Source organism: Aquarana catesbeiana, linkage group LG03, assembly GCF_042186555.1.
Source record: "Aquarana catesbeiana isolate 2022-GZ linkage group LG03, ASM4218655v1, whole genome shotgun sequence".
NCBI classification, from domain to species: domain Eukaryota; kingdom Metazoa; phylum Chordata; class Amphibia; order Anura; family Ranidae; genus Aquarana; species Aquarana catesbeiana.
This window is the reverse complement of record NC_133326.1, coordinates 639,417,222-639,443,457: the sequence shown is the minus strand read 5'-3', so window position 1 is coordinate 639,443,457 and position 26,236 is coordinate 639,417,222. Positions and strand designations below refer to the sequence as shown.

Here is a 26,236-nt window from a genome sequence, read left to right as displayed (position 1 = left end):
GCATTAGTAACCAGTGGCAGTAAATTAACCCATTTTAATTAACACTGCTACTGGTGCCACTAATGCAGCACAAAGGGGTTAATTAACTGCCACTGGTCACTAATGCATTAGTAACCAGTGGCAATACATAAACTCCCTCCATGCTGCATATGCAGACATAAAGCACCATTGGTAATGTAATTAATCTCCCTTCAGCCACCCCCTAAATCCAAAAAGTTAATTTACTAATCAATGGCAATCATTATCTGCTTACTTGTGCAATGCTGTGTACACACTAGTTCCTTCTCTCCTTGGCTCTTCTAGGTCTCAGCTCCGACAGGAATACTCTATGTTCCTCCGAGTCTTCCCATCCCGCCTCTGGCATGCCTCTTGGTGAGTGACGTCACTACGATGTGCCTGTCAGGGGGAGTATCTCCACATGGAGTGTAGAAGTGAAGGGCTGGTCTGTTTTAAGCTTGTGCCGGGTGCAGGAGCGCACTCTGAACATCGTTGCAGTTGCAGCCAGATACAGAGCTATTAGCGGCTGGTGAGTCCAGCCAGATTTTGGAAGCACACTGCCAGGCCAGCACTTCATCTGCGCCCCCCCCTTCTTCCAGTAAATAGTACCGCCCAGGGCAGCCGCCCCTTCTGCCCCCCACCCCTGTACCGGCCCTGACTACAAGTCCCATCTCCAACCGCAGCAGAAAAACTTGTGGATCTCTACAGGTGCAATGATGTCACCGTACATGTAGTCCATTGATTGCTTCCTCCAGTTACATGATTAGAGGTCTGTACACACCTACAGAGATTGCAGGAGCCTGTGCACTGCACCCCCCTCATTACATCAAGGTCCCCAGAGAGCCTTCCCTTACATCAGGGTCCTCAGATAGCCCTTCCTTACATCAGGGTCCCCAGAGAGCCCCGTTTACATCAGGATCCCCAGAGCCCCCCTCATTAGATCAGGGTCCCCAGAGAGCCTCCCCTTACATCAGGGTCCCCAGAGAGCCTCCCTTACATCAGGGTCCCCAGAGAGCCCCCCTTACATCAGGGTCCCCAGAGGGCCCCTCTTACATCAGGGTCCCAAGAGAGCCCCCCTTATATCAGGGTCCCCAGAGAGCCCCCTTACATCAGGGTCCCCAGAGAGCCCCCCCTTACATCAGGGTCCCCAGAGAGTCTCCACTTTACATCATGGTCCCCAGAGAGGGCCCCCCCTTACATCAGGGTACCCAGATACCCCCCTTACATCAGGGTCCCCAGACGGCTGCCCCCTTCCAGGGGTTCCCCTCTACTGGCTGGTCTCCGCTGTGCACCTCCAACCTCCAGCACATCTCTGTGGGAGGAGGTGAACGGCAGCTGTATGGTGCCCGCAGGATCTCCCTGGGGCTTGTAGTTCTCTTCCCGAGTGTATACAGTGGAGGGGGAGGGGCCTTTGACCCGAGCATGTATCAGCAAGAGTGCACCAGCAGAGTGACTCACTTGTACACTGAAGAGTGATGTGGATACATGCCCGGTTCAGAGGCCCCTGCCCCCTCCTCTCCACTGTATACACTCGGAAAGAGAACTACTATCCCCAGGGAGATCCCACCACCCACGGACACCATACAGCTGTCAATTGCCGCCTCCCACCTCCCCCCACCGCATCCCAAACTGACAGCCAGAGATGCAGGGGGAGATGCCGGGTCGTGGGACCCCCCCTACAGCGGCAGAATGCCAGGGCCCCGTTGCATGTGCGACTGCTGTGACCCTGAAAGTTCCGCCACTGTCCCATGCACTTTATGCTGGTTGTGTTCCCATATAGCTTTTAGGCTTCCTACTTTTCACTTCCAGGCAGTCTGTGTTCAACCCCCAGTTTGGGAAGCATGTGTGTTTTGACCAGTCTTTTCATCATTAATGCAAACCTCTAATAATTCAATATTTGCTTATAAAGATAGCTAAAGCTGTGACTTTTAGTTAAGCAGTACTCTGACAAATCTAGATTTTGCCTTCAAAAATAGCAATGCATTTCCTGACATGGGACTGTGCCTAGGCATTCGGTTTTATTGACTCATAGTTGTTTATCTACAGTGTGGGATCATCTAAGGCACTTCTGCCTCTGACTGCTAGTAGTCTCAGCAGATTTGGGGTAAAATTTGGTGATGCCACTACTGTGTTGTTCACTGTTCACTTGCTGTAGGTAGCTGTACCTGAGGACCTGTAGTGCAAGGATCTCCCTGCTACTACCTCATTCATTCTTTGAGCCAGTGGCATCGATAGGCTATTGGGGCTATAGCCCCGAATCTGGGGCTCATAGCCCCGAGTCTCTTGCCGCAGGGTCCCTGCCTAACCAGCGGCCCTCGGCTGTGGCGGGCGGGCTGCATGAGAGAGGCGGATGAGAGGAAAGAATGAGCGAGCGGACAAGCAGAGATGACATCATCTCTCTCCACCCGCTCCACATCACCGCTCTTCCGCCCTCACAGCCAGACCTCTTCAATGTGGGAGCGAGGTGTGACAGGGAGCAGAGTGATGACATCATCTCTCACTGCCCGCTACACATCAGCGCTCTTCCGCCCTCACAGCGCGGGCCTCTTCAATTTTGGAGGTGCAGTGTACAGAGAGCTGCGCACTCTGTACACTGTGCATCCCTGAGCTCTGCACCCTGTACACTGTGCACCCCTGAGATCTGCTCCTTGTACTCTGCGCACCCCTGAGCTCCAAACTCTGTACACTGTGCACCCCTGAGATCCGCACCCTGTACACTGTGCACCCCTGAGCTTTGCCCCCTGTACACTGCGCACCCCTGAGCTCCATACCCTGTAAACTGCGCACCCCTGAGCTATGCACCCTGTACACTGCGCACCCCTGAGCTCCGCACTCTGTACACTGCGCACCCCTTAGCTCTGCACACTGCGCACCCCTGAGCTCCACACACTGTACACTGCGCACCCCTGTGCTCCACAACCTGTACACTATGCACCCCTGAACACTGCGCACCCCTGAACACCTCACTCTGTACATTGCGCACCCCTGATCCCTGTACTCTACACTGTATACCCCTGAACTCTGCACTCTATACACTACGCACCCTCTGCACTCTATATGCTGCACACCCCCGAACTCCCCGTGGTTGAGTTCCTGCACCAGGAAAAAAGCCATATACAGTATGTCACAAAAGTGAGTACACCCATCACATTTTTGTAAATATTTTATTCTATCTTTTCATGTGACAACACTGAAGAAATTGCACTTTGCTACAATGTAAAGTAGTGAGTGTACAGCTTGTAAAACAGTGTAAATTTGCTGTCCCCTCAAAATAACTCAACACACAGCCATTAATGTCTAAACAGCTGGCAACAAAAGTGAGTACACCCCTAAGTGAAAATGTCCAAATTCGGACCAAAGTGTCTATATTTTGTGTGGCCACCATTATTTTCCAGTACTGCCTTAACCCTCTTGGGCATGGAGTTCACCAGAGCTTCACAGGTTGCCACTGGAGTCCTCTTCCACTCCTCTGTGACAACATCATGGTGGATGTTAGAGACCTTGCTCTCCTCCACTTTCCGTTTGAGGATGCCCCATAGATGCTCCATAAGGTTTAGGTCTAAGACATGCTTGACCAGTCCATCACCTTTACCCTCAGCTTATTTAGCAAGGGAGTGGTCGTCTTGGAGGTGTGTTTGGGGTTGTTATTATGTTGGAATACTGCCCTGCGGCCCAGTCCCTGAAGGGAGGGGATCATGCTCTGTTTCAGTATGTCACAGTACATTTTGGCATTCATGGTTCCCTCAATGAACTGTAGCTCCCCAGTGCCGGCAGCACCCATGCAGCCCCAGACCATGACACTCCCTCCGCCATGCTTGACTGTAAGCAAGACACACTTGTCTTTGTACTCCTCACCTGGTTTCTGCCACACACACTTGACACCATCTGAACCAAATAAGTTTATCCAGTTCAATTTCCAGTAACAAGTTCCAGTAATCCATGTCCTTAGTCTGCTTGTCTTCCGCAATATGTTTGCGGGCTTTCTTGTGCATCATCTTTAGAAGAGGCTTCCTTCTGGCATGACAGCCATGCAGACCAATTTGACGCAGTGTGCGGCGTATGGTCTGAGCACTGGCAGGCTCAGACACCCCTTCAACCTCTGCAGCAATGCTGGCAGCACTCATACGTCTATTTCCCAAAGACAACCTCTGGATATGACGTTGAGCTTGTGCACTCAACTTCTTTGGTCAACCATGGCAAGTGGAACCTGTCCCGCTGTATGGTCTTGGCCACTGTGCTGCAGCTCAGTTTCAGGGTCTTGGCAATCTTCTTAGAGCCTAGGCCATCTTTATGTAGAACAACAATTCTTTTTTTCAGATCCTCAGAGAGTTCTTTGCCATGAGGTTCCAGTGACCAGTATGAGAGAGTGAGAGCGATAACACCAAATTTAACACACCTGCTCTCCATTCACACCTGAGACCTTGTAACACTAACGAGTCACATGACACCGGGGAGGGACAATAGCTAATTTGGCCCAATTTGGACATTTTCACTTAGCGGTGTACTCACTTTTGTTGCCAGTGGCTTAGACATCAATGGCTGTGGGTTGAGTTATTTTGAGGGGACAGCAAATTTACACTGTTATACAAGCTGTACACTCATTACTTTATATTGTAGCAAAGTGTCATTTCTTCGGTGTTGTCACATAAAAAGATATAATAAATTATTTATAAAAATGTGAGGGGTGTAATCACTTTTGTGAGATACTGTGTGTATGTATATATATATATATATATATATATATATATATATATATATATATATATATATATATACACACACACACACACAAGCATGTGTGCTTGAGCTTTGAGGTGCACATCCTAATGCAGTTGGCTGCACACACCTATGCATTATGCAATACCATTGCACAGGGCAGGTAAGTATAACATGCTTGTTAATAAATTTTAATTAAAAAAAATGCCTTTACAACCAATTTCACCTTTTATTCAAAAAATAAAAGTAAACTAACATGTATCCCACCCAAAGAAGATGTGAGCTGTTAATTTTGATCTTTTATTAGGAAAGCCTCAAAATGTACAGTGTGAAGCAAAAGAACATGCAAAGGAAGGCTTTTTTTTTTGCTGTAGCAAATTGTATCATTTATTGCTGAATACATGTTGATTTCTGTAACTGTCTTCTTTTAGGAAGGCTGCTTCTTCGCAAGATGCTGTTGTTTGCTGTATGAGTATCGGTTTCACTTTTAACATCCAGCGGTAAAATGGTTCAAATCCCTTCCTCTGCAATGATTCCTCCAGGCAACCCTGTAAGTCAGAAAAAAATGAAAAAAAAAAAAAATTCACCATGAAATTGTCTTTTATAACAATGTGTGTCATTATTTCTTTCATGTCACCTTTACTAATACAATAGCAAGGGCAGAGTAAAAGGTGCACCTCCTCTGGCTTATTACTCACCCTCCCTGTGCTTCCTTTTTGCCCTAATCAGTTGGATTCCCACATATGAGGGAATATGTGACTATTCCCCTTCATCCCATGATGCATTGTCAATATTCAGCACAAAGGGTCACATTGCAGGTGAGGTGAGTGTGCAGACAAGGTGTAAAATGTATCTACAGCCATGAAAAGTAATGTGAGATGTTGCAGCTTAGTGGTCCTTAGCGGTGTTGGCTATGTTAGTTTTTTTTATGATACTTTTTATTCTTTTTTTCCTTTATTCTCACCTGGTGATCTGTGAGTTGTGAAAATGTGGAACAGACTCCCTCCAGAGGTGGTTCTGGCCAGCTCAATAGATTGCTTTAGAAAAGGCCTGGATTCTTTCCTAAAAGCGAAGTTCCATCCAAAAATGGAACTTCCGCTTTAAGTACTGGTGACCCCCTGACAAGCCGCATTTGGCATGTCATTTTTTTTGGGGGGGGGGGGGCAGGTACCCAGATTTGACAGACACCCAGCTCCCACTTCCCCCTCCCTCCCTGCAATCTTCTGGACCATGTCACAGGTCCCAGAAGATTGCCCGGCCATTCACAAAGCGCAGCGCAGCTCGTGCATGCACAGTGCCCAGCCGGCTGTGAAGCCGCAGCCAGGTGCCCACAGTTACAATGCCGGAGCCGCGGAGAGGAGGGGGAGAGGAGCAAGGCTTCATTCGCCTGCATCGCTGGACCATGGGACAGATGAGTGTCTGTTTATTAAAAGTCAACAGCTACACTTTATCTAGCTGCTGACTTTTAAATGGGTGGAACTCTGCTTTAATGTACATAAAATAACTGGGTACTAACATTTATAGGTAAAGTTGATCCAGGGAAAATCCAGTTGCTTCTCTGGGATCAGAAAGGAATTTTTTCCCCTGCTGTAGCAAATTGGATCATGCTTTGCTGGGGTTTTTCGCCTTCCTCTGGAATGTTTTTTTTATTTATTGGTTGAACTGATTGGACTTGTCTTTTTTTCAACCTAACTATGTAAGTCCTAAGATGACAACGGTCTCTCACTGTACTGTATATACAGTATGAGGAAGCAATGTTGTCACCTAGGACAGGAAGTGTGTTATGCCCCGTACACACGGTCGGAATTTCCGACAGAAAAAGTCCGATGGGAGCTTTCATTGTATATTCTGACCGTGTGTATGCCCCAACGGACTTTTTACATCGAAAATTCAGACGGACTTAGAAAGAGAACATGTTCTATATTTTTCCATGGTACAAATTCCTATCGGGAAAGCCAATCGTTTGTATGCTGTTCCGACATACCAAAAATGATGCATGCTCTGAAGCAAGTACGAGACGTCGTACGTGTTGTCCCATCGTACTTGTTGTACGTCACCGCGTTCTTGACGGTCGGAAATTTGGTGTGACGGTGTGTATGCAAGACAGCTTGAGCGGAATTCCGTCAGAAAAACCTTCAGAGTTTATTCCAATGGCAAAACCGGTCGTGTGTATAGGGCACAAAACACATCCACCTCTCCTTATCTGCATATCATAGGACTGGACAGAGTTGATAAAACTGGGATTTCAGTGGAGCAGAGGTAGAGTCCAAAGGAAGCTATGAGCTCAATAGGTTTCAGACAGGCTCACACTCCTACTCTGCAGCCTATCTGCCCAACCACTGCCACTGTTGGTAACAGAGACAACAACCTCTCTTCTCCCATTAGCCACTGATGGCCACTCTCTCCTGCCCAGTTGGGTCTCCACTGCTGAGCAATAGGTCCCACTTGATAGACTGCATCCACTATACTCCAGGTTGCCCGTGAAGGCACTAACTTCATGCAGAGTCCTATTGCTAGATGGCAACTTGGTGGGTGCTGCCTGTTCCACCTGCTCTGCTCTGATTGGCTGCCCTGTGACACTCTATTTGAGGTTCATAAGCTCAGGACTCTGAGCTTATCATAGCATTAAGCTACCTTGCATCTGTAACCTTATCTTGCCATGTGTGTTCCTGTCTGCCTTGTCTTTGAAATCTCCTGTTACTGACCCCTTTCTTGAGCTATGGATTATGCTTGTCTGCTGCCTGCCTAAAGCTCAGACTGTATATAAATAATGCTTATCATCTGCCGCCCACCCTGACCACTACCCTGACCTCCCGACATCAGGGCGGTCTTTAATATTGATTGGACCCTGGGCAAAAAGTTTCTTGGGCCCGCCTCCTCCATGCAGTTTCTCCACCTGCTCTGAGACATACAATAAATATCAACTAGACTCAAAATTTGTTTACTAAATCAGATCAGGCTGCGATTGGTTGCCAGAGGTTACAGTGTATCATTACCGCTCACTGATTAGTTGCTAGAGGTTACAGCACATGATTTCTGCTTGTTGATTGGTTGCTAGAGACTACTGTGCATCAATACTGCTCACTGATTGGTTGCTAGAGGTTACTGCACATCATCTCCTCACTGCCTGCACACCATGGACTAGGGAGGTGAAGGGACCCATTAACAGACAGAAAACACCTAGGGATCCTGGAAAAGCTGATTTTTTTACCGACTACCAATATAAAGAGGACTTTCAACACTGGCCACCAATGTAATAGGGGTTTACATTGACCACTAATGTAATAGAAGCATTCACAGTAAGCACTAATGTAACAAGGGATTTACACTGACCACCAATGTAAGGGGGCCTTCACACTGGCCACTAGTGTGAATGAAAGGATTCGACAGCAAGCACCAATGTAATGAAAAGATTTACACTGACCACCAATGTAACTGAGACATTTAGCCTGCGTTCACATTTGTGTGTGTTGGGAACGCATGCAAAATCGCTTTCCTTTGCCCTTTAGCAGATGCATAGCAGTGCCATTAATTGTTAATGACACCCTCACACATCTGCTGAGATGTGCCTTGGCACCGTGTGATTTTGTAAAAGGGTTTGGGACTTTCTTCCGCATTTGTAGTGCATAGAGCAGCTGCCCTACACAAGACCTACAGCTTTATCCACCCTGTCAGTACACCTTTGCATCCTAAAACCCCTGCTAACCTCTGAACCCCAAACCTCTCCCATCCTCTCCACTCTAGTCCCCCTCCCCTTTAACTCCACCTGCCTCCTCTGCTCATTTTTGCACCCACCTTCCTTACCTCCATACATCCCCTCCTTGCTCACCTATGCACCCCAAACTAATTCCTTCTCTGCCTTCCTCTGCACACCCCACACTATCCCCCTCCCCCCCCACACACACACACACTAATTTGCTTACCTTTGCAGAACAGGCTGATGTTAGGCTGAATGACCACAGTTTTAGGCAGGACTTTCAAGCATGCCCCTTTATCTCCCCAGTGGGCAACATTCAGTATAGGTGATGGTGGCTATGACCTCAGGGGGGCATGATATACACATGAATACCGCCTCTATTTACATATGAATGCCGCCCCTATTTATATGTCAATGCCGGTTATTTACATGTAAACACAGGGTCTGCAGGTGAGTCATCTGTACACAACAATAGGGCAGAGCTGGCATAACAGAACTTCACAATGAGATAGCAGGACACAGCATGGTACTAAAATCTCAAGGGATGAGGGAATTTAAACTGGTATAGTTGGCAAGTATGAGGCAGCTGTTTGGGCCCCACAACAATGACAGGGCCCAGGGCAGCTGCCCCTTTTGCCCTGCCTTAAAGACGGCTCTGCCCGACATTCTGAGATGGGAATGAGGGACACCTACTAGCAAATGTATGTAGGCATAGGACACGCCCCCTGCCACACACCCTTAAAGGAGAATTAACCAAAAAAAAGGTTAATTAAATCCACAAGGACTTTTTTTTACAACTACTATTCCTTTATATTTGCTTTCAAAATTTACAAATGCAATAATTTAAAAATTGGTTGAAAGGTTTAGCAATGGGAAACACTTTTTGAAAGATAAAAAGTGCATTTTATATACAACTATAAAGATTAGACCAAAATGAGGGACAAATAAAGGTGAAAGAGGGACAGAGGGATATTGCTCCAAATCAGGGAAAGTCCCTCCAAATCAGGGACAATTGGGAGCTATGCCACTACCAGCCTTTGGGCTTCCGTACACTATACCCTTCAGCTGTAGGATGGTCCATGCCTGATACTGCTGAGACCCACAGGTACTCTCTTCCTTTACCTTCACTCAGTCCCTTTGGGCTACCTGGCCAAGAACTACAGTATTGTGTATTAATTGGAGCAACCAAATATTAGCAAGCTTGTTCGCCTTACGGGAATGGGGATGCTTTCGATGAAAGTACACTCCCCAGCTATAGTTACTGGCCTCTGGTACATGGGCAAGAGTTACAGAAAGATAACCTTCCACAGCAGAAAAAAAAAAAAAAACATTTCTGAAGTTTTCTTCAATTATAGTAATATTTATAATAAACACATTAATATTATACTATTTTAAGTAAAATGACTGCTCTACCACCACTTACCAAGCCGAGATTCCGTTAGGATCTCTCACAACTCTCTTGGCACATTCAATGTCATCGCGGATGTTACTATCGAGAAGACCTGTAATGAAACAATAAAGTGGATATCAGAAATCATCTCTAGAACACCAATGACTATGGAAACCTGTTGTTAGAGAAACGCGGAGGCTGCCACCGCTGACCTTTAAAATTGCTGCATGCTTGGCAGGCATGCTGATCTTCTTGCTTCTATACTGCTTCCATACCTGAACAAGTATTCAGATTTGGACCTCTGACTTTACTCCAAATTTCCTGATGCGCTCACTTGTTCCAGGAATGGAAGACAGTGGATCAGCATGTAAGCAAGTCAACTGGCAGCACAGCAATGACAGCTCCAGTTTTTGTCTCATGACAGGTTTGCTTTAAAGTTGAACTCCAGGCAGCAAAAAGGAAAACGAATGAATACATTCACACGGCTCTATATTTATTTAATATGTCCTTAAATGCATTTTGTAAACGTGGTCGTAAAGGTATTTTTTTTTTTAAAAGGTTGTAAACCGCTGGGTGTTTCTTAGTTTTTTTTGCGGACCTGCATAATGTGCTACTATGGATCTCATACTAGCACATTATGTGAAACTTACCTGAAAACAAAGCCCTCCAGCCAGTGGCGTTGCGTGGGGGGTGCGAGGGGGGCCCCCGCCCGGGCACAAAATTTAGAGGTGCGATGTCACAAGTGTGGACAGTCTAGCACAGGGATAAAAGCCCCTTGTTAAACTTATGACGCCAGAGAGTCCACGTTGTTCAGGCAGCAGCGGCTGCACTTGGGGTGCGGGCGGGCGGTTGGGGGATCCATCTCACGGTGGTGATCAGTGAGGGGCCAAGCCGAGGACAGATAGGCTGGCCGCCTGAGAGCCTGGGACTTGGGAGAATAGTTCCACCGTGGCCACCTCTGCCTTGACCTAGCCCCCCTTACCCCGCCCTCCCACCCCCAAGAGATATGAAGCGGCAGGCGCAGCATCTCCCACGCCTCCAAAGCATGGATTATTCCAACTTCCTCTCCACAGTAACATGAGGCCCAGAGAACAGGCTAACTGGGGACTCAGAGGATGGGCGAGGCGCACACTGCCAGGGAGCCACTGGAGGAATCAAAGCACCCCCGGATCAAGGAGACAGACTGGCATGGAAGGTATGGCTAGCAGTCTCTCTCATCTGCCCCTCAGGCCCCTCGCCCTCTCTCAGCCCCACCCCCTTTCCCTCAGCTCCACCGTCTCTCTGATCCCAATGTCTCTCTCTGCCTCTCTCTCAGTGAATCCAAATCACCAGTGCGGCAAAAACACACAATTGTGCAAATATATAAACTCATTTTATATAATAATCAAGATAAAGTTCATCCATAGCCATAAAGTTCATTCATAGCCATGTTTTTTGGATGCTTTTTATTGATTGTTATATGAAATTAGTTTGTTTATTTATATACAGGTATTTGCACAATCACATTACATGCAGCTGATTACATTATTGGCACATGTACTCTAAAGGAACGGCCATAGCGTGGGTTGTCAGCTCCCGGGGCGAGGCAAGTAATTTGCGCTCCCCTGACCCGTGGGCTTACCTATTTTCAGATAGCTCCAGTCTGGTCACATGATCCCCTGTGTGAGACAGCGTGTCAAGCACGCTCTCCTCTCCCCTACAGCCAGCGCTGTCTCACACAGGGGATCATGTGACCAGACTGGAGCTATCTGAAAATAGGTAAGCCCGCGGGTCAGGGGAGCGCAAATTACTTGCCTCGCCCCGGGAGCTGACAACCCACGCTATGGCCGTTCCTTTAGAGTACATGTGCCAATAACGTAATCAGCTGCATGTAATGTAAATATCTCCTAAGCAGTGCATGTTTAGGAGATATTTATAGTACCTATAGATAAGCCTTATTATAGGCTTACCTATAGGTGCAAATTATGCCTTTGAGTTTACTTCCACTTTAATACAAGGAATGCATTAAGACAAACATTTTTAGTCTTTAGAACCATTTTAAATGGCACCCTATGAACCTCCAAAATTTACATGCCCTATATTATGCTGCAGAACAATGCATGGTATCCTGTGCATTGTATTGCTCTGTGAAAAAAATGCATGCAGCACCTATTTTTTCATGAATTGAGATGCATTGTTGTGTTAGGTGTCTAAGGCAGTGTGCTTTTTTTCCAATACTATTGCCTATTTGGCTTTAAATATGATGTTTAATACTAATATTATTATTGGATGGCTACTGTATTGATATGTTGATTGTATTGATATTGGATTGATTTGTTCTTATGTCCTTTCTAGCCCTGATGAAGGAGTGCTTTTGGACCCCTGAAATGCGTTGGCTACTTTTTGGATATCCCCTTGACTTTTATCGGAGCAAAGTTGTATGCAGACCTTTTAGAAGTGGTGTGGCATTTCAATTTCAGTTTTTGTTACATTACGCAACTCACTTCAAGGCACAAAAAAGCGTGTGCTTCAGCGCTTTGCAATGTGGAGTTGGTATCAGTCTATTGCTTTCCTGAGTTGGTATCAGTCTATTGCTATCCTGAGTTGGTATCAGTCTATTGCTATCCTGAGTTTGTATCAGTCTATTGCTATCCTGAGTTGGTATCAGTTTATTGTGAATAGACTGGGAGAATGAGACAGATGCACAAGGGACTGATTAATTGTGCTTCAAGACAAGGAGCATGCTGCTACAGTAGGAGGGGAGTGATGCAGTGGGGTAGATTTACTAAAGGCAAATAGACTATGCACTTTGCAAAGTACAGTTGCACTCTACAGGAGCACTTGATCCAGAGTTTAGTAAATGAGCAGAAGCTCTGCTAACTTCCATCATCCAATCATGTGCAAGCAAAAAATGCTTTTTAATTTTCCTTGCATGTGATTCATTATTCTTTACAAATCACATCATTTACTAAGCTTTGGAACTTTTGCAACGTGCACGTTCTATTTGCCTTTAGTAAATCAACCCTAGAGAGTCTGATGCCCCTCCTTTCACTGTCAGGTCACGGGCTGGGAGAGGGACAGTACTTACTTTGACAGCTAATTTTACAAGCGTTCACAGCATGAGCAGTCTTCCCATCATTGCACCACCATTTGCTGTTAATCTGAAATATTCCGTAGTCTCGGCTCGGCCCATTGTTGTTCACAGCATTCGTGTTGTAGCCACTTTCATAATAGGCAAGACATATCCCTGTTAGTTGATAAAAAAAAAGTACAATCATAAAAACCACAGCAACAAGAATAAATAATAATCTTAATATAATCTATTGCTAATAACAACATTACACATTACTCGGCTTTCCGCTCCCCACATTGCTTTTACACTGTGATGACATTTTTATTCCTATGGATGAATGTTTTTTTTTTGTTTTTTGTTTTAATAAAACCCACCTTTTTGCCCTACACCATATGGAGGCATTTTTTCTTTCTATATCCCCTTGGATGAGAGTTTTTGGCTTTTCAGTCTGGCTGCTTAACATCTAAGTTCCAGCCTTATGGTTACCTGCACGATTTCTTGGATTTGTTCTTGGAGTTCCTTGGATTCCCTGGATCATCTGCTAATTGGTCTATCTTCACTTGATTGACTTGTTGTCCCTGACACTCGAGTTCACTACTTCCGGTAAGAGTGCATACCCCTTATCTTGGGTGGAGGACACATTATCCCTGATGCTCTACATGCCTGCTAAGGCCGTTGTACCCCACTTCTGAGCAACATTTTTTTGTGGTGGACTCTATATATAAGTTTACCATAGGATTGTTTCACCTTTGGGACATTTTCACTTGTGTTTCTACCTATTATATATATGTTTTGTCTCATATTCACTATATTTTTATCACAAAGTTTTTATTATTTGCACATAACATTTGGTATATTATCATTGTTCATTGCTATATATTTTTTAGCGCTACATTTTTCACCAATCTTTTACATTGAATCTTCGTCACATTCTTATGTAGCAGCTGTTCATTCCTCCTCACACATGGAGTTAGTGCAGTAATATCCCTTATCCACAGCCATCGTTGACTTACATGTCACGCGGCTTGGGGTCTCAAAGGTTGGAAGCGAGCCTAATTCTCTAAAACATTTTCCAAAACTTGGTGATATCAATATATTCTGGGTCCAAGTTGTTAAGCTCTGATGGGCAGTAATTGTGAAGGTTGAATATCTATTAGATTGCATTTAAGGCAACTTTTCTGCAATGCCATCATAGACCCTGACTTGGAGGAATAGGATTGCCAGTGACAGCACACAGCCACCTACATATTATGTTGCTGACTGTCAGAAACATATACCTGTGTATAATGAAAGGTTCAAGACTGCTGCCCTGCCTGCCGATATAATATGGCTGGGCTGTCATTGTTGCTCTCCCTGTGTGCTTAGCGTATTTGTAATAGCGGATTAATGTACTGTGTACTTACAGTTCACCTGCTATGAATCAGAAATGAGCTCTGAGTAGAGTGATATTTTCCCTGTTGTTGTATTTGTTGGCTCTACTTATACTGACCTAGAGCAGGCAAACTGTATCTTTCAGCCCCTGCCCTAACCCTTGGCCTGCCTTGTGAGACAGTGACATCTGATGGTATTAACGTGATGACAAGACTAAAAAAAGATGACTAGTCAGTAGAAGTGTAAGACAGTTGACCTGGGGGGTGGGTTGGTTGGACAGAAAAACCTGGTTGTAATTTTTTAAAAGTGAACTGGTGCCCAGAGTATGCACACTGGAGGATTTACAAATTCTTAAGAAGCACCAAAAACACCCATATTCATCTATGTAACTATAGGTATTGTGGAGAAGTTTATCTTTAGAGTTCACAATTGAGGCACTGAAATTACAACTTCTTTCCCCTGAAGAGCAGAATCTCGCTAGCCTTCCAGCTTTCTAATGTAAACAAACAGGTGTTCTATTCCTAATGGATGGCACCCTGATACCCCAACTTATCTTCATTGCAGCACACCACAATGTGTGGTAACATGCTACCATGGCTTGCTAGTGAAAATGCTACAGGAGCAGTTTTGGTCTGTTGAGGTGTGTTAGGCAGCCCATTTTAATAGGCAACCTTAAAGCGGAGTTCCGCCAAAAAAAACATAATTAAAAGTCAGCAGCTACAAAAAGCGTAGCTGCTGACTTTTAATAATCAGACACTCACCTGTCCCACAGTCCAGTGATGCGGGCGTATGAAGCCCCGCTCCTCTCCTTTACCTCTCCTCGGCGCCGGCATTCTTACTGTGGGCGCCCGGCTGTGAATTCACAGCTGGGGACGCACTGCGCATACGCGAGCCGCACTGCGCGCTGTGAATGGCCGGGCAATCTTCTGGGACCTGTGATGTGTCCCAGAAGATTGCAGGGAGGGAGGGGGGAGAGGTGAACATCCTTCCAGCGCTGCGGAGCCCCAGGAGGAAGTGGGAGCTGGATGCCTCTAAAAAGAGGGTATCCGCCCCCCCCCCCCCCCCAAAAAAAAAATTACATGCCAAATGTGACATGTCAGAGGGTCACTTAAAGCGGAAGTTCCATTTTTGGGTGGAACGCTGTAGCCTCCCTGGTGGTTTTCCCGAGTGTGGCTCGGGGTTAAATTTCAGTCCCATTAGCGGTAACCCCGAGCCACACTCGGGATCGCATTGCAGGATCCTGGGGCAGCGTTACTTACCTTGTCCCCGGGATCCTGCGATGTCCCCCGCAGTGTCCGAGGGCTCCGTCCTCCTCCGAAGCCTCTCCGTGCCAGGCTCCGTTCCCTGCGAGCGGCGCGACGCACGGGGGCGGAGCCTGGCGGCAAATTCAAAAAAATGTCAAAATCATAACACATACAGTACTGTAATCTTACAGATTACAGTACTGTATGAAATGATTTCACATCCCTTTTGTCCCCAGTGCTCTGGCCCATGCCCTGCATGCAGTTTTACATGATATACACTGTTCTTTCTGCCTGGAAACTGGAGATTGTCCATAGCAACCAAAAAGTGTCCCCTTTATGTCAAAAGTGGCTTTAGACCAGCTAGAAAACAGCGATAGTAAATTAGAACACTTGCAGAATTGAGCGATAGTGAATTGTGGGGAAATTTATTTGATTACTATTTTTTTTAATTTTTTTAAATTATTTATTTTTATTTATTATATTATAATTTATGTTTTTGTGTTTCAAACTTTATCATACCCGGGATATCTACTAGACTCTGGTTTGGACAGATTTAAGTGTGTTATTGTTAAGATTTACAGACCTACAATATAAAACACCAAATTTCCATGCAAAATAATTGTACCGCTTTCAGCACCTAAAATCCAAAATAATCATACCGCCAGGGAGGTTAATGCAATTCACTAAAACAGGTGATATACTGCATGTTAATACATGAGTGTTAAACACACCAGAATGGACTGCCCTGGTTTGAATTGGGTCCTTAGAATCTTTGTGGAAATCTTTAAGGATCGTTGAGAATTAATTACTTAACCGAACCTGTAGCTAAATTGGGAATGGCTTGCTGTTCCTATTCAGCATATGTAATGTCTATAATGTCCATAGTTTGGGCACATGTGTATTTTGAGCCCAATTAACACATATGTTTGCGTATTCTGTATACATGCAGTCCCTGGGTTACAAACAAGATAGGGTCTGTAGGTTTGTTTTTAGGTTGAATTTCTATGTAAGTCAGAACAGGTACATCTTTTAAGTGTGGCTCCAGCCCCAATTTTTTTTTTAATGTTTTTGAATAGCATAGGGAATGGGTTAACACCCCTGTAACATTTGTTTTGCTGTCTTTGCCCTTGTTCAGAAGATTTCACCTCACTCTCTGTCCCTATGACAATTGGATTTTGAAAATTTTGGGAAGTTGTGGAAACAAGGATTGCTGATAAAGCTTCAGTGGAGGTACCTTTTTTCCATGATAGCTCTTATAGGAGTTAATTTCCCCTTCCTAGGGGGAGATTTCCTCTCACTTCCTGTTGTCTCCCTCTGTAAGTAATACCCCATACACACGGTCGGACTTTGTTCGGACATTCCGACAAACAAAATCCATGGATTTTTTCCGACGGATGTTGGCTCAAACTTGTCTTGCATACACACGGTCACACAAAGTTGTCGGAAAATCCGATAGTTTTAAACGCGGTGACGTAAAACATGTACGTCGGGACTATAAACGGGGCAGTGGCCAATAGCTTTCATCTCTTTATTTATTCTGAGCATGCGTGGCACTTTGTCCGTCGGATTTGTGTACACACGATCGGAATTACCGACAACGGATTTTGTTGTCGGAAAATTTTATCTCCTGCTCTCCAACTTTGTGTGTCAGAAAATCCGATGGAAAATGTCCGATGGAGCCCACACACGGTCGGAATATCCGACAACACGCTCCGATCGGACATTTTCCATCGGAAAATCCGACCGTGTGTACGGGGCATAAGAGTCGTTTGTAAGTCAGATGTTTGTAACCCGGGGAAAGCCTGTACTGTACATACATCCCACTACATATTACGGATTTTTATTTCAGTTTTACATACAGTTAGCAGCGCTAATTCCATGGTATCCAGACAGGCCAGTCTCTTGGAAGATCCTGTACAACTCGCATTGAGAATAAACCATCCCCTCTGAGGTGTAATACATGCCAAGGCAAGCGGCAAGGAACAAAAGGAGCTTCATACTGTTTGACTGAGCTAATCAGTAGAAATGGCAAAATTGGCTGAAGAGGAACTGAAAAAAATATAGACATTAATAACAAATGTCAGTAAACTAAAATCTTAACATCAAAAATATAATATACTAGATAATGAGGTTGGTTTACTTGCAAAATTGAATGTTCACTTTGATTAGTAATTACAGTGAAGATGAGTTCAATTTGAATACTTGACTCTTGACAATTGAATGTGCAAAGGGAAATAACAAAAATGATTTTTGCTTGAGATATTGATGATATAGAATAAGTCCACAAACAGGAAGCACAAAAATGGTGAAAGGTCTGAGAGATAAACAGCAGGAGATTATCATATGATACATATGGGTCAGGACCACCACCAATTAACTTCCTACAAATAAAGTGAGGATGAGAGCGCCCAATATCTACTCCTACTACAGGGCCATGATATCAGACTAACTTAAATTTTGGTGGACCCCAAACCCTAATAAAAAGTAGACACTAATTGAATACGTCCCTGTTAATTATGACTTGCAAGCCCTTAGAGAAGCATACGCATAGGATACGATCTTACGCTGTTGTCACGGTTTCCATATTTTGGGCCTCCGCTTACATTTGGGCCTCCACTTACATTTATTGGATCAACACAATAAAGTCAACTTCAAATCTCTTTCTCTGAAAACTCTGGACCTCAAATTTCAAATTGGATGCAGACACATATCAACACAATTGCAAAGCTCTATGATATTAATAACACCCTTAGATCCTTTTTTGACCTGCAACAAACTTTTACAAATACCTTTAAATTAGAAGTTACCTTTCTACTATACCCTCCGACAAATTATTGCTTCCTAAAAATGTTATTCCATTTTGGAGCACTCAGATCTACTGGATGAATTGCCTTTTTTTTATCAAATGCTGGAGCAAAACTTTCAAGTATGAAGTTGTGGGAAAGAAATCTGCCAACTACCTTTTGTGAACTCCAGTAGAGAGTTTTACCAGTGGCCACAAAACACATCCAGATTCATTACACCTTGGGAGTCCTTCTCAAGTTGCTACACAGATGGCATTATACTGTACAGTACACCAGGGGTCATCAGTTCTCACTTTGCTGGTGGGACTGTGTCCAGACAGGTTCTATATTCCATATCTGGTAACTTGTGATAAACTCACCTCATTCTTAAAAGCTATTCCCTCACCTCCATTGTGACATGTATTTACACTCTGCCTAATCCTGTTCCTGCTTTCCTACGTATTGGAACTAACCAAAGGTACTATAAATAAAGAACTTTCCTAACCCACATGATCATAGCAGTGACACTAGTTATAGCTATACTATGGAGACAGAAAGAGAGCTCTGATATTCATTTTTTGCACTTACAGGTCCAGTAGGAACAAATCTTTGCTCTTAACAAAATTACCTAGGAAGTGTTCTGGAATAATTGGTGCTGCTGGCTCCTAGACCAGTGATCTCCAAACTGCAGCCCGAGGACCAGATGTGGCCCTTTGCTTATTATTATTTGGCCCTTCGGGCACTATTCTTCCCTCTGATAAAAAGGCACTATCCCCCCTACTGACACCAACAATGAGGCATTTCTACCACTGACACCAACTATGGGGCAATATTCCTCCTATTGACGCCAATGATGGGGCACTATTCCTTGCACTGACACCAACGATGGGGCAATATTCCCCCTTTTAACATCAACATTGAGGCACTATTTCTCCCATTGACACCAACATTGGGGCAGTATTACTCCCACAGACACCAATGATGGGGCACTATTCCTCCCATTGACACCAACGATGGGGCACTAATCCTTTCATTGGCACCAACATTGGGACACTATTCCTCCCACAGACACCAACATTGGGGCACTATTCATCCCACTGACACTGACATTGGGGCACAATTCCTCCCACTGACACCAACATTGGGGCACTATTTCTCCCTTCAATACCAAAGATGGGGCATTGTTTACTCTTACTGATGCCAAGAGATTCTCTACTCCCACTGGCCACAGTCTGCCCCCCTTGAAGTCTAAGGGACAGTAAACTGGGCCTTTGTTTAGAAAGTTTGGAGACCCCTGTCCTAGACCCTAGATGTCCAGCCACTTCATATGAAATAATATGTGACACAATTTTCTTTCCATTTGGGCTTCATATCTACACCATAGGTGATTCTCTAGGATTCTATGCATATCCATTTATAGATATCTTTCGCTTCCTTTATATAATGTGACATGTCTACTTCCTATTTTTTTGGGGAGGGTTTTTTTCACTGTTTTTTTCCATAGTTTACATGGGTAAAAATAAAAGAAACTAGCTTGTTATACTCAGATGCTCTATTACACCACACAATTAGATCTTTTGCAAATGTAATTATATAATGTTTATGACTTTTACCTTGAACTGTATTAGCACATTCATTCTAATGTTCATGCTACTAAATATATGAACCACTTATACTACAATAAAAAAAAAAAATGATCAGGAAAGACTGCAGAAAATGTACACTGTTGAAAAAAGGAGTCGAAGTGGGGCAAGACTGAAGCCTTTAAATACATTCAAGCAGAAGTTCAGCCTAAAACTAACTCTAAATCTACTGACAGCCACATTCTAAGACTAATCTACCTAGCCCTGTAAAGAAAAAATCGCTATACATACCTTTTCTGCAGCCGATCCAGTGCTGTGTTTTTTTCCAATTCTCTAACCATTAATATTTGCATTTTTCATTTTTATTCAGTTTGATTGTTTATTTTTTTAGTGTCACATTTAATAAAAGCAGAAAATGTTGGAAAAGACCCCAAGCTGTTACTGCTCACCATCACAGGAGTGGGATCTCAAACACTGCACACATGTGGCCCACTGTCTCACCGAGCTCAGAGCCACTGAGACAGAGTACATGTGAGAGGGTATGAATCGGCTGGTTGGGTATTAGCAACATCCTTGCAACAAGGCAGGGTGGACTGATGCCATCGCTTGGAGTTTTTATTTTTGCCAGGCTTCAAGAGGTATGTAAATGGCTTACATCTATAGCAAGGGAATTATTTCACTATGGTCAAAGCTGCAAAGTACTTTTTATCTTCAGGCACCCAGGGTTTGCACAGACATTTTTTTTTTTTGGTAATAGCAAAATAACCCTTTAACCACTTGACACCCAAGGGACGTCCTTGGGTTTCAGTGGTTATACCGGGATGATGTCTGCACCTCTCCGGTCCCATCACGGTGCCCGGGAGCGATGCAGCCGGCAGCGATGGCTGCCCTGTACAGAGAAAGAGGAACTGACGTTGTTCCCCTCTCTCTGTAACCCTGGAAACTGGGAGCGATGAGTAGTTTGTCACTTCCGGTTGTGCCCTGTTTATAGGAAAGCAGCCCATCAGACCTATCCGTGTCTGATCGGCTGCATGGGAGGACAGATTTGGGGTCTAATAGACCCCAAATTTCTCCATAAAGAGGACCTGTCACAGCCCATGTTGTCACAAGGGTTGTTGTTTAACCCTTGTGATAGCAAAAAAATTAGTTTTAAGTGTAAAAAGTGTAAAAAAAAAAAAAAGTGCATAAAATAAATAAATAAACAAATAAAAATTTAAACGCCCCCCGTCCCACCGTGCTTTTTCGCAAATGTGAACGCATACATTACACCTGCATGCATATGTACACGGTGATCTCACCACACATGCGAAGTATTGAATAAAGGTTGAAGGGGAAAAATTGTATGTGATTCCCTTACCTGCGCAAAAGTTACTATTTTAATTTTATTTTATTTAATTATAGAGGCTGCTCGTTGTAAGGGTGATACCTTTAATGTGTGAAAATTATAATAAACCGCGCACCCTATTCATATGTGAAACCATAAATCAACATAAATTACAATTTGGTGCAATATCATAAACGACCAGATGTCTCTAGTGGATTAACATGAATTGATTATCATAAATAAACGTGCAATCTAGTGCAATCTCATAAAGTTATCTACTTCAAAGTGCATACAAATATACATGTAACTGCCCCTCCAGTGGGCATCGAGGTTACAGTGCAGTGTCCAAGAAAATCAATCATATAAAAGTGCAGTGTCCAAAAAACTTCCATTAAGTGATTTCCAATAGTACATAAAGTTGTGTTGATACAGCAATACAGCAGATTAACTCCCAATGGTCGTTGTAACAATTCAACAAAGAAAGCTCCAAAAACAAGCTGGATCGAATCACACATGTGAAGTATTGTCGCAAACGTCAAAGCGAGAGCAATAATTCTAGCACTAGACCTCCTGTGCCACTCTAAACTGGTAACCTGTAAAGGCATTTAAAGCGTCTCCTATGGAGAATTTTAAGCGATGTAGTTTGGCACCATTCCATGGCAGATGCAAAATTAAAGCATGACATATTAGGTATCTATTTACTTAGCGTAACATCATCTTTCACATTATACAAAAAAATTGGGTAAACTTTAGTGTTTTGAGTTTTTTAATTCGTGAAAGTGTGTTTTTTTTCCAAAAAAATTGTGAGTGAAAAACCGCTGCGCAAATACCATGTGAAATTGCTACACCCACCATTGTATTCTATAGGGTCTCTGCTAAAAAAATATATGTAATATTTGGGAGTTCTAAGTAATTTTCTAGCAAAAAAAAAAAAAGTAGATTTTTACATGTAGGAGCGAAGTGTCAGAAATGGCCCAGATGGCAAGTGGTTAAGTGTTATATGGTGCATGCTATTCACATCTTGCAAACGTAACAAGGCTGTCAAGAACATATAAAAAAAAAAAATAGAAAAATAACTATGCTGTCTTCTTGGAACTCCCAAACTCCAAACTGCATACTATCTATTTTTTTTAAGAATAAATTAAAAAAGCAATGATTTATTTTGTATCGGTACATATACAAAATGTATTCATGATGTCCCCATAGAACGAAAATCCCAAAGAAAATATTCAAGACAGGAATTAATGTTTTGTGCTACAATACACCTGCCCTGTTATTCCCAGCCTATGGAGATTTCACCGAAAAATAACCAAACAATGCCTGATTTGTTTGATAATTTTAAGGGATGGAATAAAGATCTCATCTAATCAGAAGCCTTTGTGTATTAATAGCTCCATGCATATAATACCATGTACCAAATATCAAAAAGATCATATTCTATTTTTAAAACTGCCAGGTAGAAAATACACAAATTAATTCAGCTGTGTGTTCATTAATGTATCATTCAATGCAGTTTTGTAAATACAAGAAGTGCAAGTGCCTGAATTTTACTTGGTATAAGCCTCTTGAATTCACTGCACACAAGACCTCAGACTTGGAAAGGATGAAGCAGCACTGGAAACCATTACACAGAGAAGGTAAGTATAACATGTTTGCTATTTTTTTTTTTTAATTACCTTTACAATTACTTTAAATATTTTGAAATTAGAAAGGTAATTTTAAATTCAAAATTTCAGTACAGTTTGCTCTTCAGATTTCTCCCATATTGTTCCTAATTTTTTACCACGAGAATAATATTGCGCATATTATATTGATTTTTTTTTTTAACACATATGCAAAACAATCCATTGTAAAATCAATTGCATTTTTTACCGAAAAAAAAAACAATCGGATTATATTGTGGATATGGATTCTTAATGTAGAATTTCAATTTTTTAAATAAAGAGGAGTTAGAACCTCTAAAAGATTTCTTATTGCCGTCATTATATCACATATAGTGATCATTATTACAAAAAGTGAAGGGAAATTCCAAATGATATGGTTGTTACTGTCACAGGAGTAGAAGTAGAATGTTCCACTAGGGACGCCAGTGACGGTGACAGCAGTCAAAGGTTAGATTTGTCCTCATTTTAATGAGATTTCTACTCCTTATTATCTACGACTTCTTATCATCTCAAAATCTCACTTGGTTTTTATTTGCAAATTTTATGAGCTGAAAGAATTATTTTATAGTAGAATTAAACGTAGTGAGGCACTTATGTAGATTGGTGGTGACTGGGTGAGATGGGGTAATTTAGAGGCATATTTTAAGCTCAGCATTTAGAGGCAGGAAAAAAACCTTTTTGTTTTGCTTTTTGTTTTTGGAGCGGCTAAACGTTCCCAAATGCTAGTTTAAAAAATGCTCACAATTTGTGTTTTTTTTCTTCCAATAGCACAGGCATTTTTTAAGCCAGTGTGCATGGATCCTAAAACTGCAAGTGCCAAAAACTTCCAAAAATATACCAACAAACATAAATAATGCAAATAAGTTACTGGAACATGCATAAGTTATATATCAATGCATATCTCTAATTGCTTGTGCAAATGTAACTCATGCCTCTATGAAAGTGTCAATAAAGTATGTGCAAAGAATTTTTTCATGAGTCAAGAAAATAATATAATAAATATGTGCCAAATATAACATGCAGAATAATAAAGTGCACAAGAATTATTCAAACAGTATACAAGTCACGTGGTCCAATCACCTTGAAGACAATCAGTCTCTTACCAGAAGATGTTGATCTTGTTTGACATCAGAGATAAAAAAAATGCTCAAATTGTGTGTATCTTTAAAAGCCACCTATGCGAGCCAGTGTGGTCCTCAAAAGCAGAATCAGCCAGATACTACAAAGTTAACAGAGCGGAACAAACTGTATGGTAAACTCACCCTCAGAAAGGAATCAAAGGAGTTGGCATAGTGTTACGCCGCAACACTGCCAAATGGGCGTCTAGGCTTAAAATTTGTATTCAGCATTACCAGACTGTGCTAGGGTGGTGTGCATTAAAAAAAGTATGGCATGGTGTAACTCAATACACCACAATGCTTCTTAGAAAAGTTCTTACAAAAAAAATTAAACAAAAAACTTCACACCGCATACCAGCAACTGCATTCTAATACAGCTGCTGGTGCGAATGTTCCCTAAGTCTAGGTTTTCTTGGACATGCCATTAGCCTGTGACTGGACAGTGAAAAGAGAAGCAGCACAGGGATTAGCTCATCCCTGTCACTTTTCTTCTTCCTCCAGTCAGCATGCTCCTTGTCAGCACATGAACATGGCTTTTCATACTGCTTCTTTCTCCCACATTCTGAGCTCTGCTACACAGGGACTGTAATTACCTGATATCAGGTCAAACTCAAAAATGTAAACTGCTTACATTGAAAGAAAATACATTTCATGATGTATTAATAATTACAGAGCAGCATTAATTTATGCACTTTCAATCTGCATAGATTCATAAGTTCAGCTTCAAAATATTAGTCAGAATGTTCTTTGAAAATAAATTCTGGAAAAGAGAAAATAATACTTACTTTCTCAATTACCTGCCGAGTGTAAATTAAGACTGCGAGTGCAACTTTTATAAGCTGAGATTAAACCATTATTTAAAATAGGGAGATCTGAAAGTTAATTTGACAAATATAGTCAGCATTCCAAGTATTATCAGAAAAGTCCAGATAAAGAACGGTACACATGGAACAATAGATGATTGGCAAATGCCCTATTAGAATTCACCCCTCCTCTTCTTGTAGTGGTTTCTTCTGATGTTTGCTCTTGATTTTGGAATTTATCTTGGTACATGAAAGCACTTTTAATCTCTTTATAGTCATATCATTCTTTTTTATTGTTTTTTTGCTTGCATAAAACCTTAAAATACCTTTCTCTTTTAATGAAAATGGCACTTCTTGCTTTTCCCCACAAGTGTTTTGTGCTGTCATAATTGAATAACAGTCAAACCCATGTAGCACCACCCCAAAGGATCCCCTAGTTTTGATGGGTCCTCTGTTACTAGGCTAAGACTAAGGGGTTGTAAACCCTCAAGGTTTTTCACCTTAATGCATTCTATACATTAAGGTGAAAAACCTTCTGTAGTGTAGAAGCCCCCCAGAGCCCCCTTTTTACTTACCTGAACCCGATTTTACTTACAGCTCCCGCCGCTGTCTCAGGTTCTCATTGGACAGATTGATAGCAGCAGGAACCATTGGCACCCGCTGCTGTCAATCAAATCCAGCCAAGGGCGGGGTCGAGTCCTGTTGTCTGTGTCAATGGACGCAGCACCAGGACTTGGGAGCATGCCCGCACGGGTGCCCCCTTGGAATGTGGGTCTTCGAGGGGGCACTCGATGTGGGGAGGAGCCAGGAATGTCGCTGGGGGACCCCAGAGGAGGATCCGGGCCACTCTGTGCAAAACCCTTGCACAGAGGAGGTAAGTATAACATGATTGTTTTTTTAAAAAAAACAAAAACAAACATTTACAAACCCTTTAACTGTTGATAACTCAATTGCTCTGACATACCTAGTTAAATTCACACAATTCAAGGTTTAGCACCAATTTTGTCTCAAGAAAATGGACAATAACACAGTTGAAGAGTAAACCTCATATATTAAGGCTACAAACTTATAGACTTTTGACTATATATAATAGGCAACAGAACAGGTAGAATATAGCTGGGTAGTGGATAGAACAGTCTGTACATTTTTAGGGATAGATTTATACAGAATCACTCATGTGCAATAACCGGAGATGGTACTTGGGCCTACTCCTTCAATATCTACTCAAGTCAGCATAAACAATAACAAGGTCACCGAAGGAGCAGCAAGGGCAGTTTATTGTTGTACAAGTTTAAACACCCGGAGTACGCTGCCCACTGTTGCACTCGGGTGACCATGCTAGGTCCAAGCCAAAGACTTCTCAGGACCTGACAGCCACAGATAAGTCACTGACAGTGACATTTAAGCAAGATGGGGGGGGGCAAGCTCTAGGTGGTTTCTTCTGCTGGCTATCATTTAACGGTGGTGTACTAGTAGTGATGAATAGAGGACACA

General features: G+C 42.9%; 1 protein-coding gene across 1 annotated transcript; it reads right to left on the bottom strand.

Annotated features, from left to right (window-relative positions):
• Positions 1-4,999: 4,999 nt before the first annotated feature.
• Positions 5,000-24,856, bottom strand: LOC141133264 (lysozyme C-1-like). The gene is made up of 5 exons (XM_073622532.1): positions 24,725-24,856; positions 17,327-17,516; positions 12,868-13,026; positions 9,834-9,912; positions 5,000-5,261 (listed from the first exon to the last, which is right to left on the bottom strand). The coding sequence occupies exons 2-5, from the start codon at positions 17,463-17,465 to the stop codon at positions 5,201-5,203; spliced, it is 438 nt and encodes a 145-aa protein (XP_073478633.1). The 5' UTR covers positions 17,466-17,516; positions 24,725-24,856; the 3' UTR covers positions 5,000-5,200.
• Positions 24,857-26,236: the final 1,380 nt, after the last annotated feature.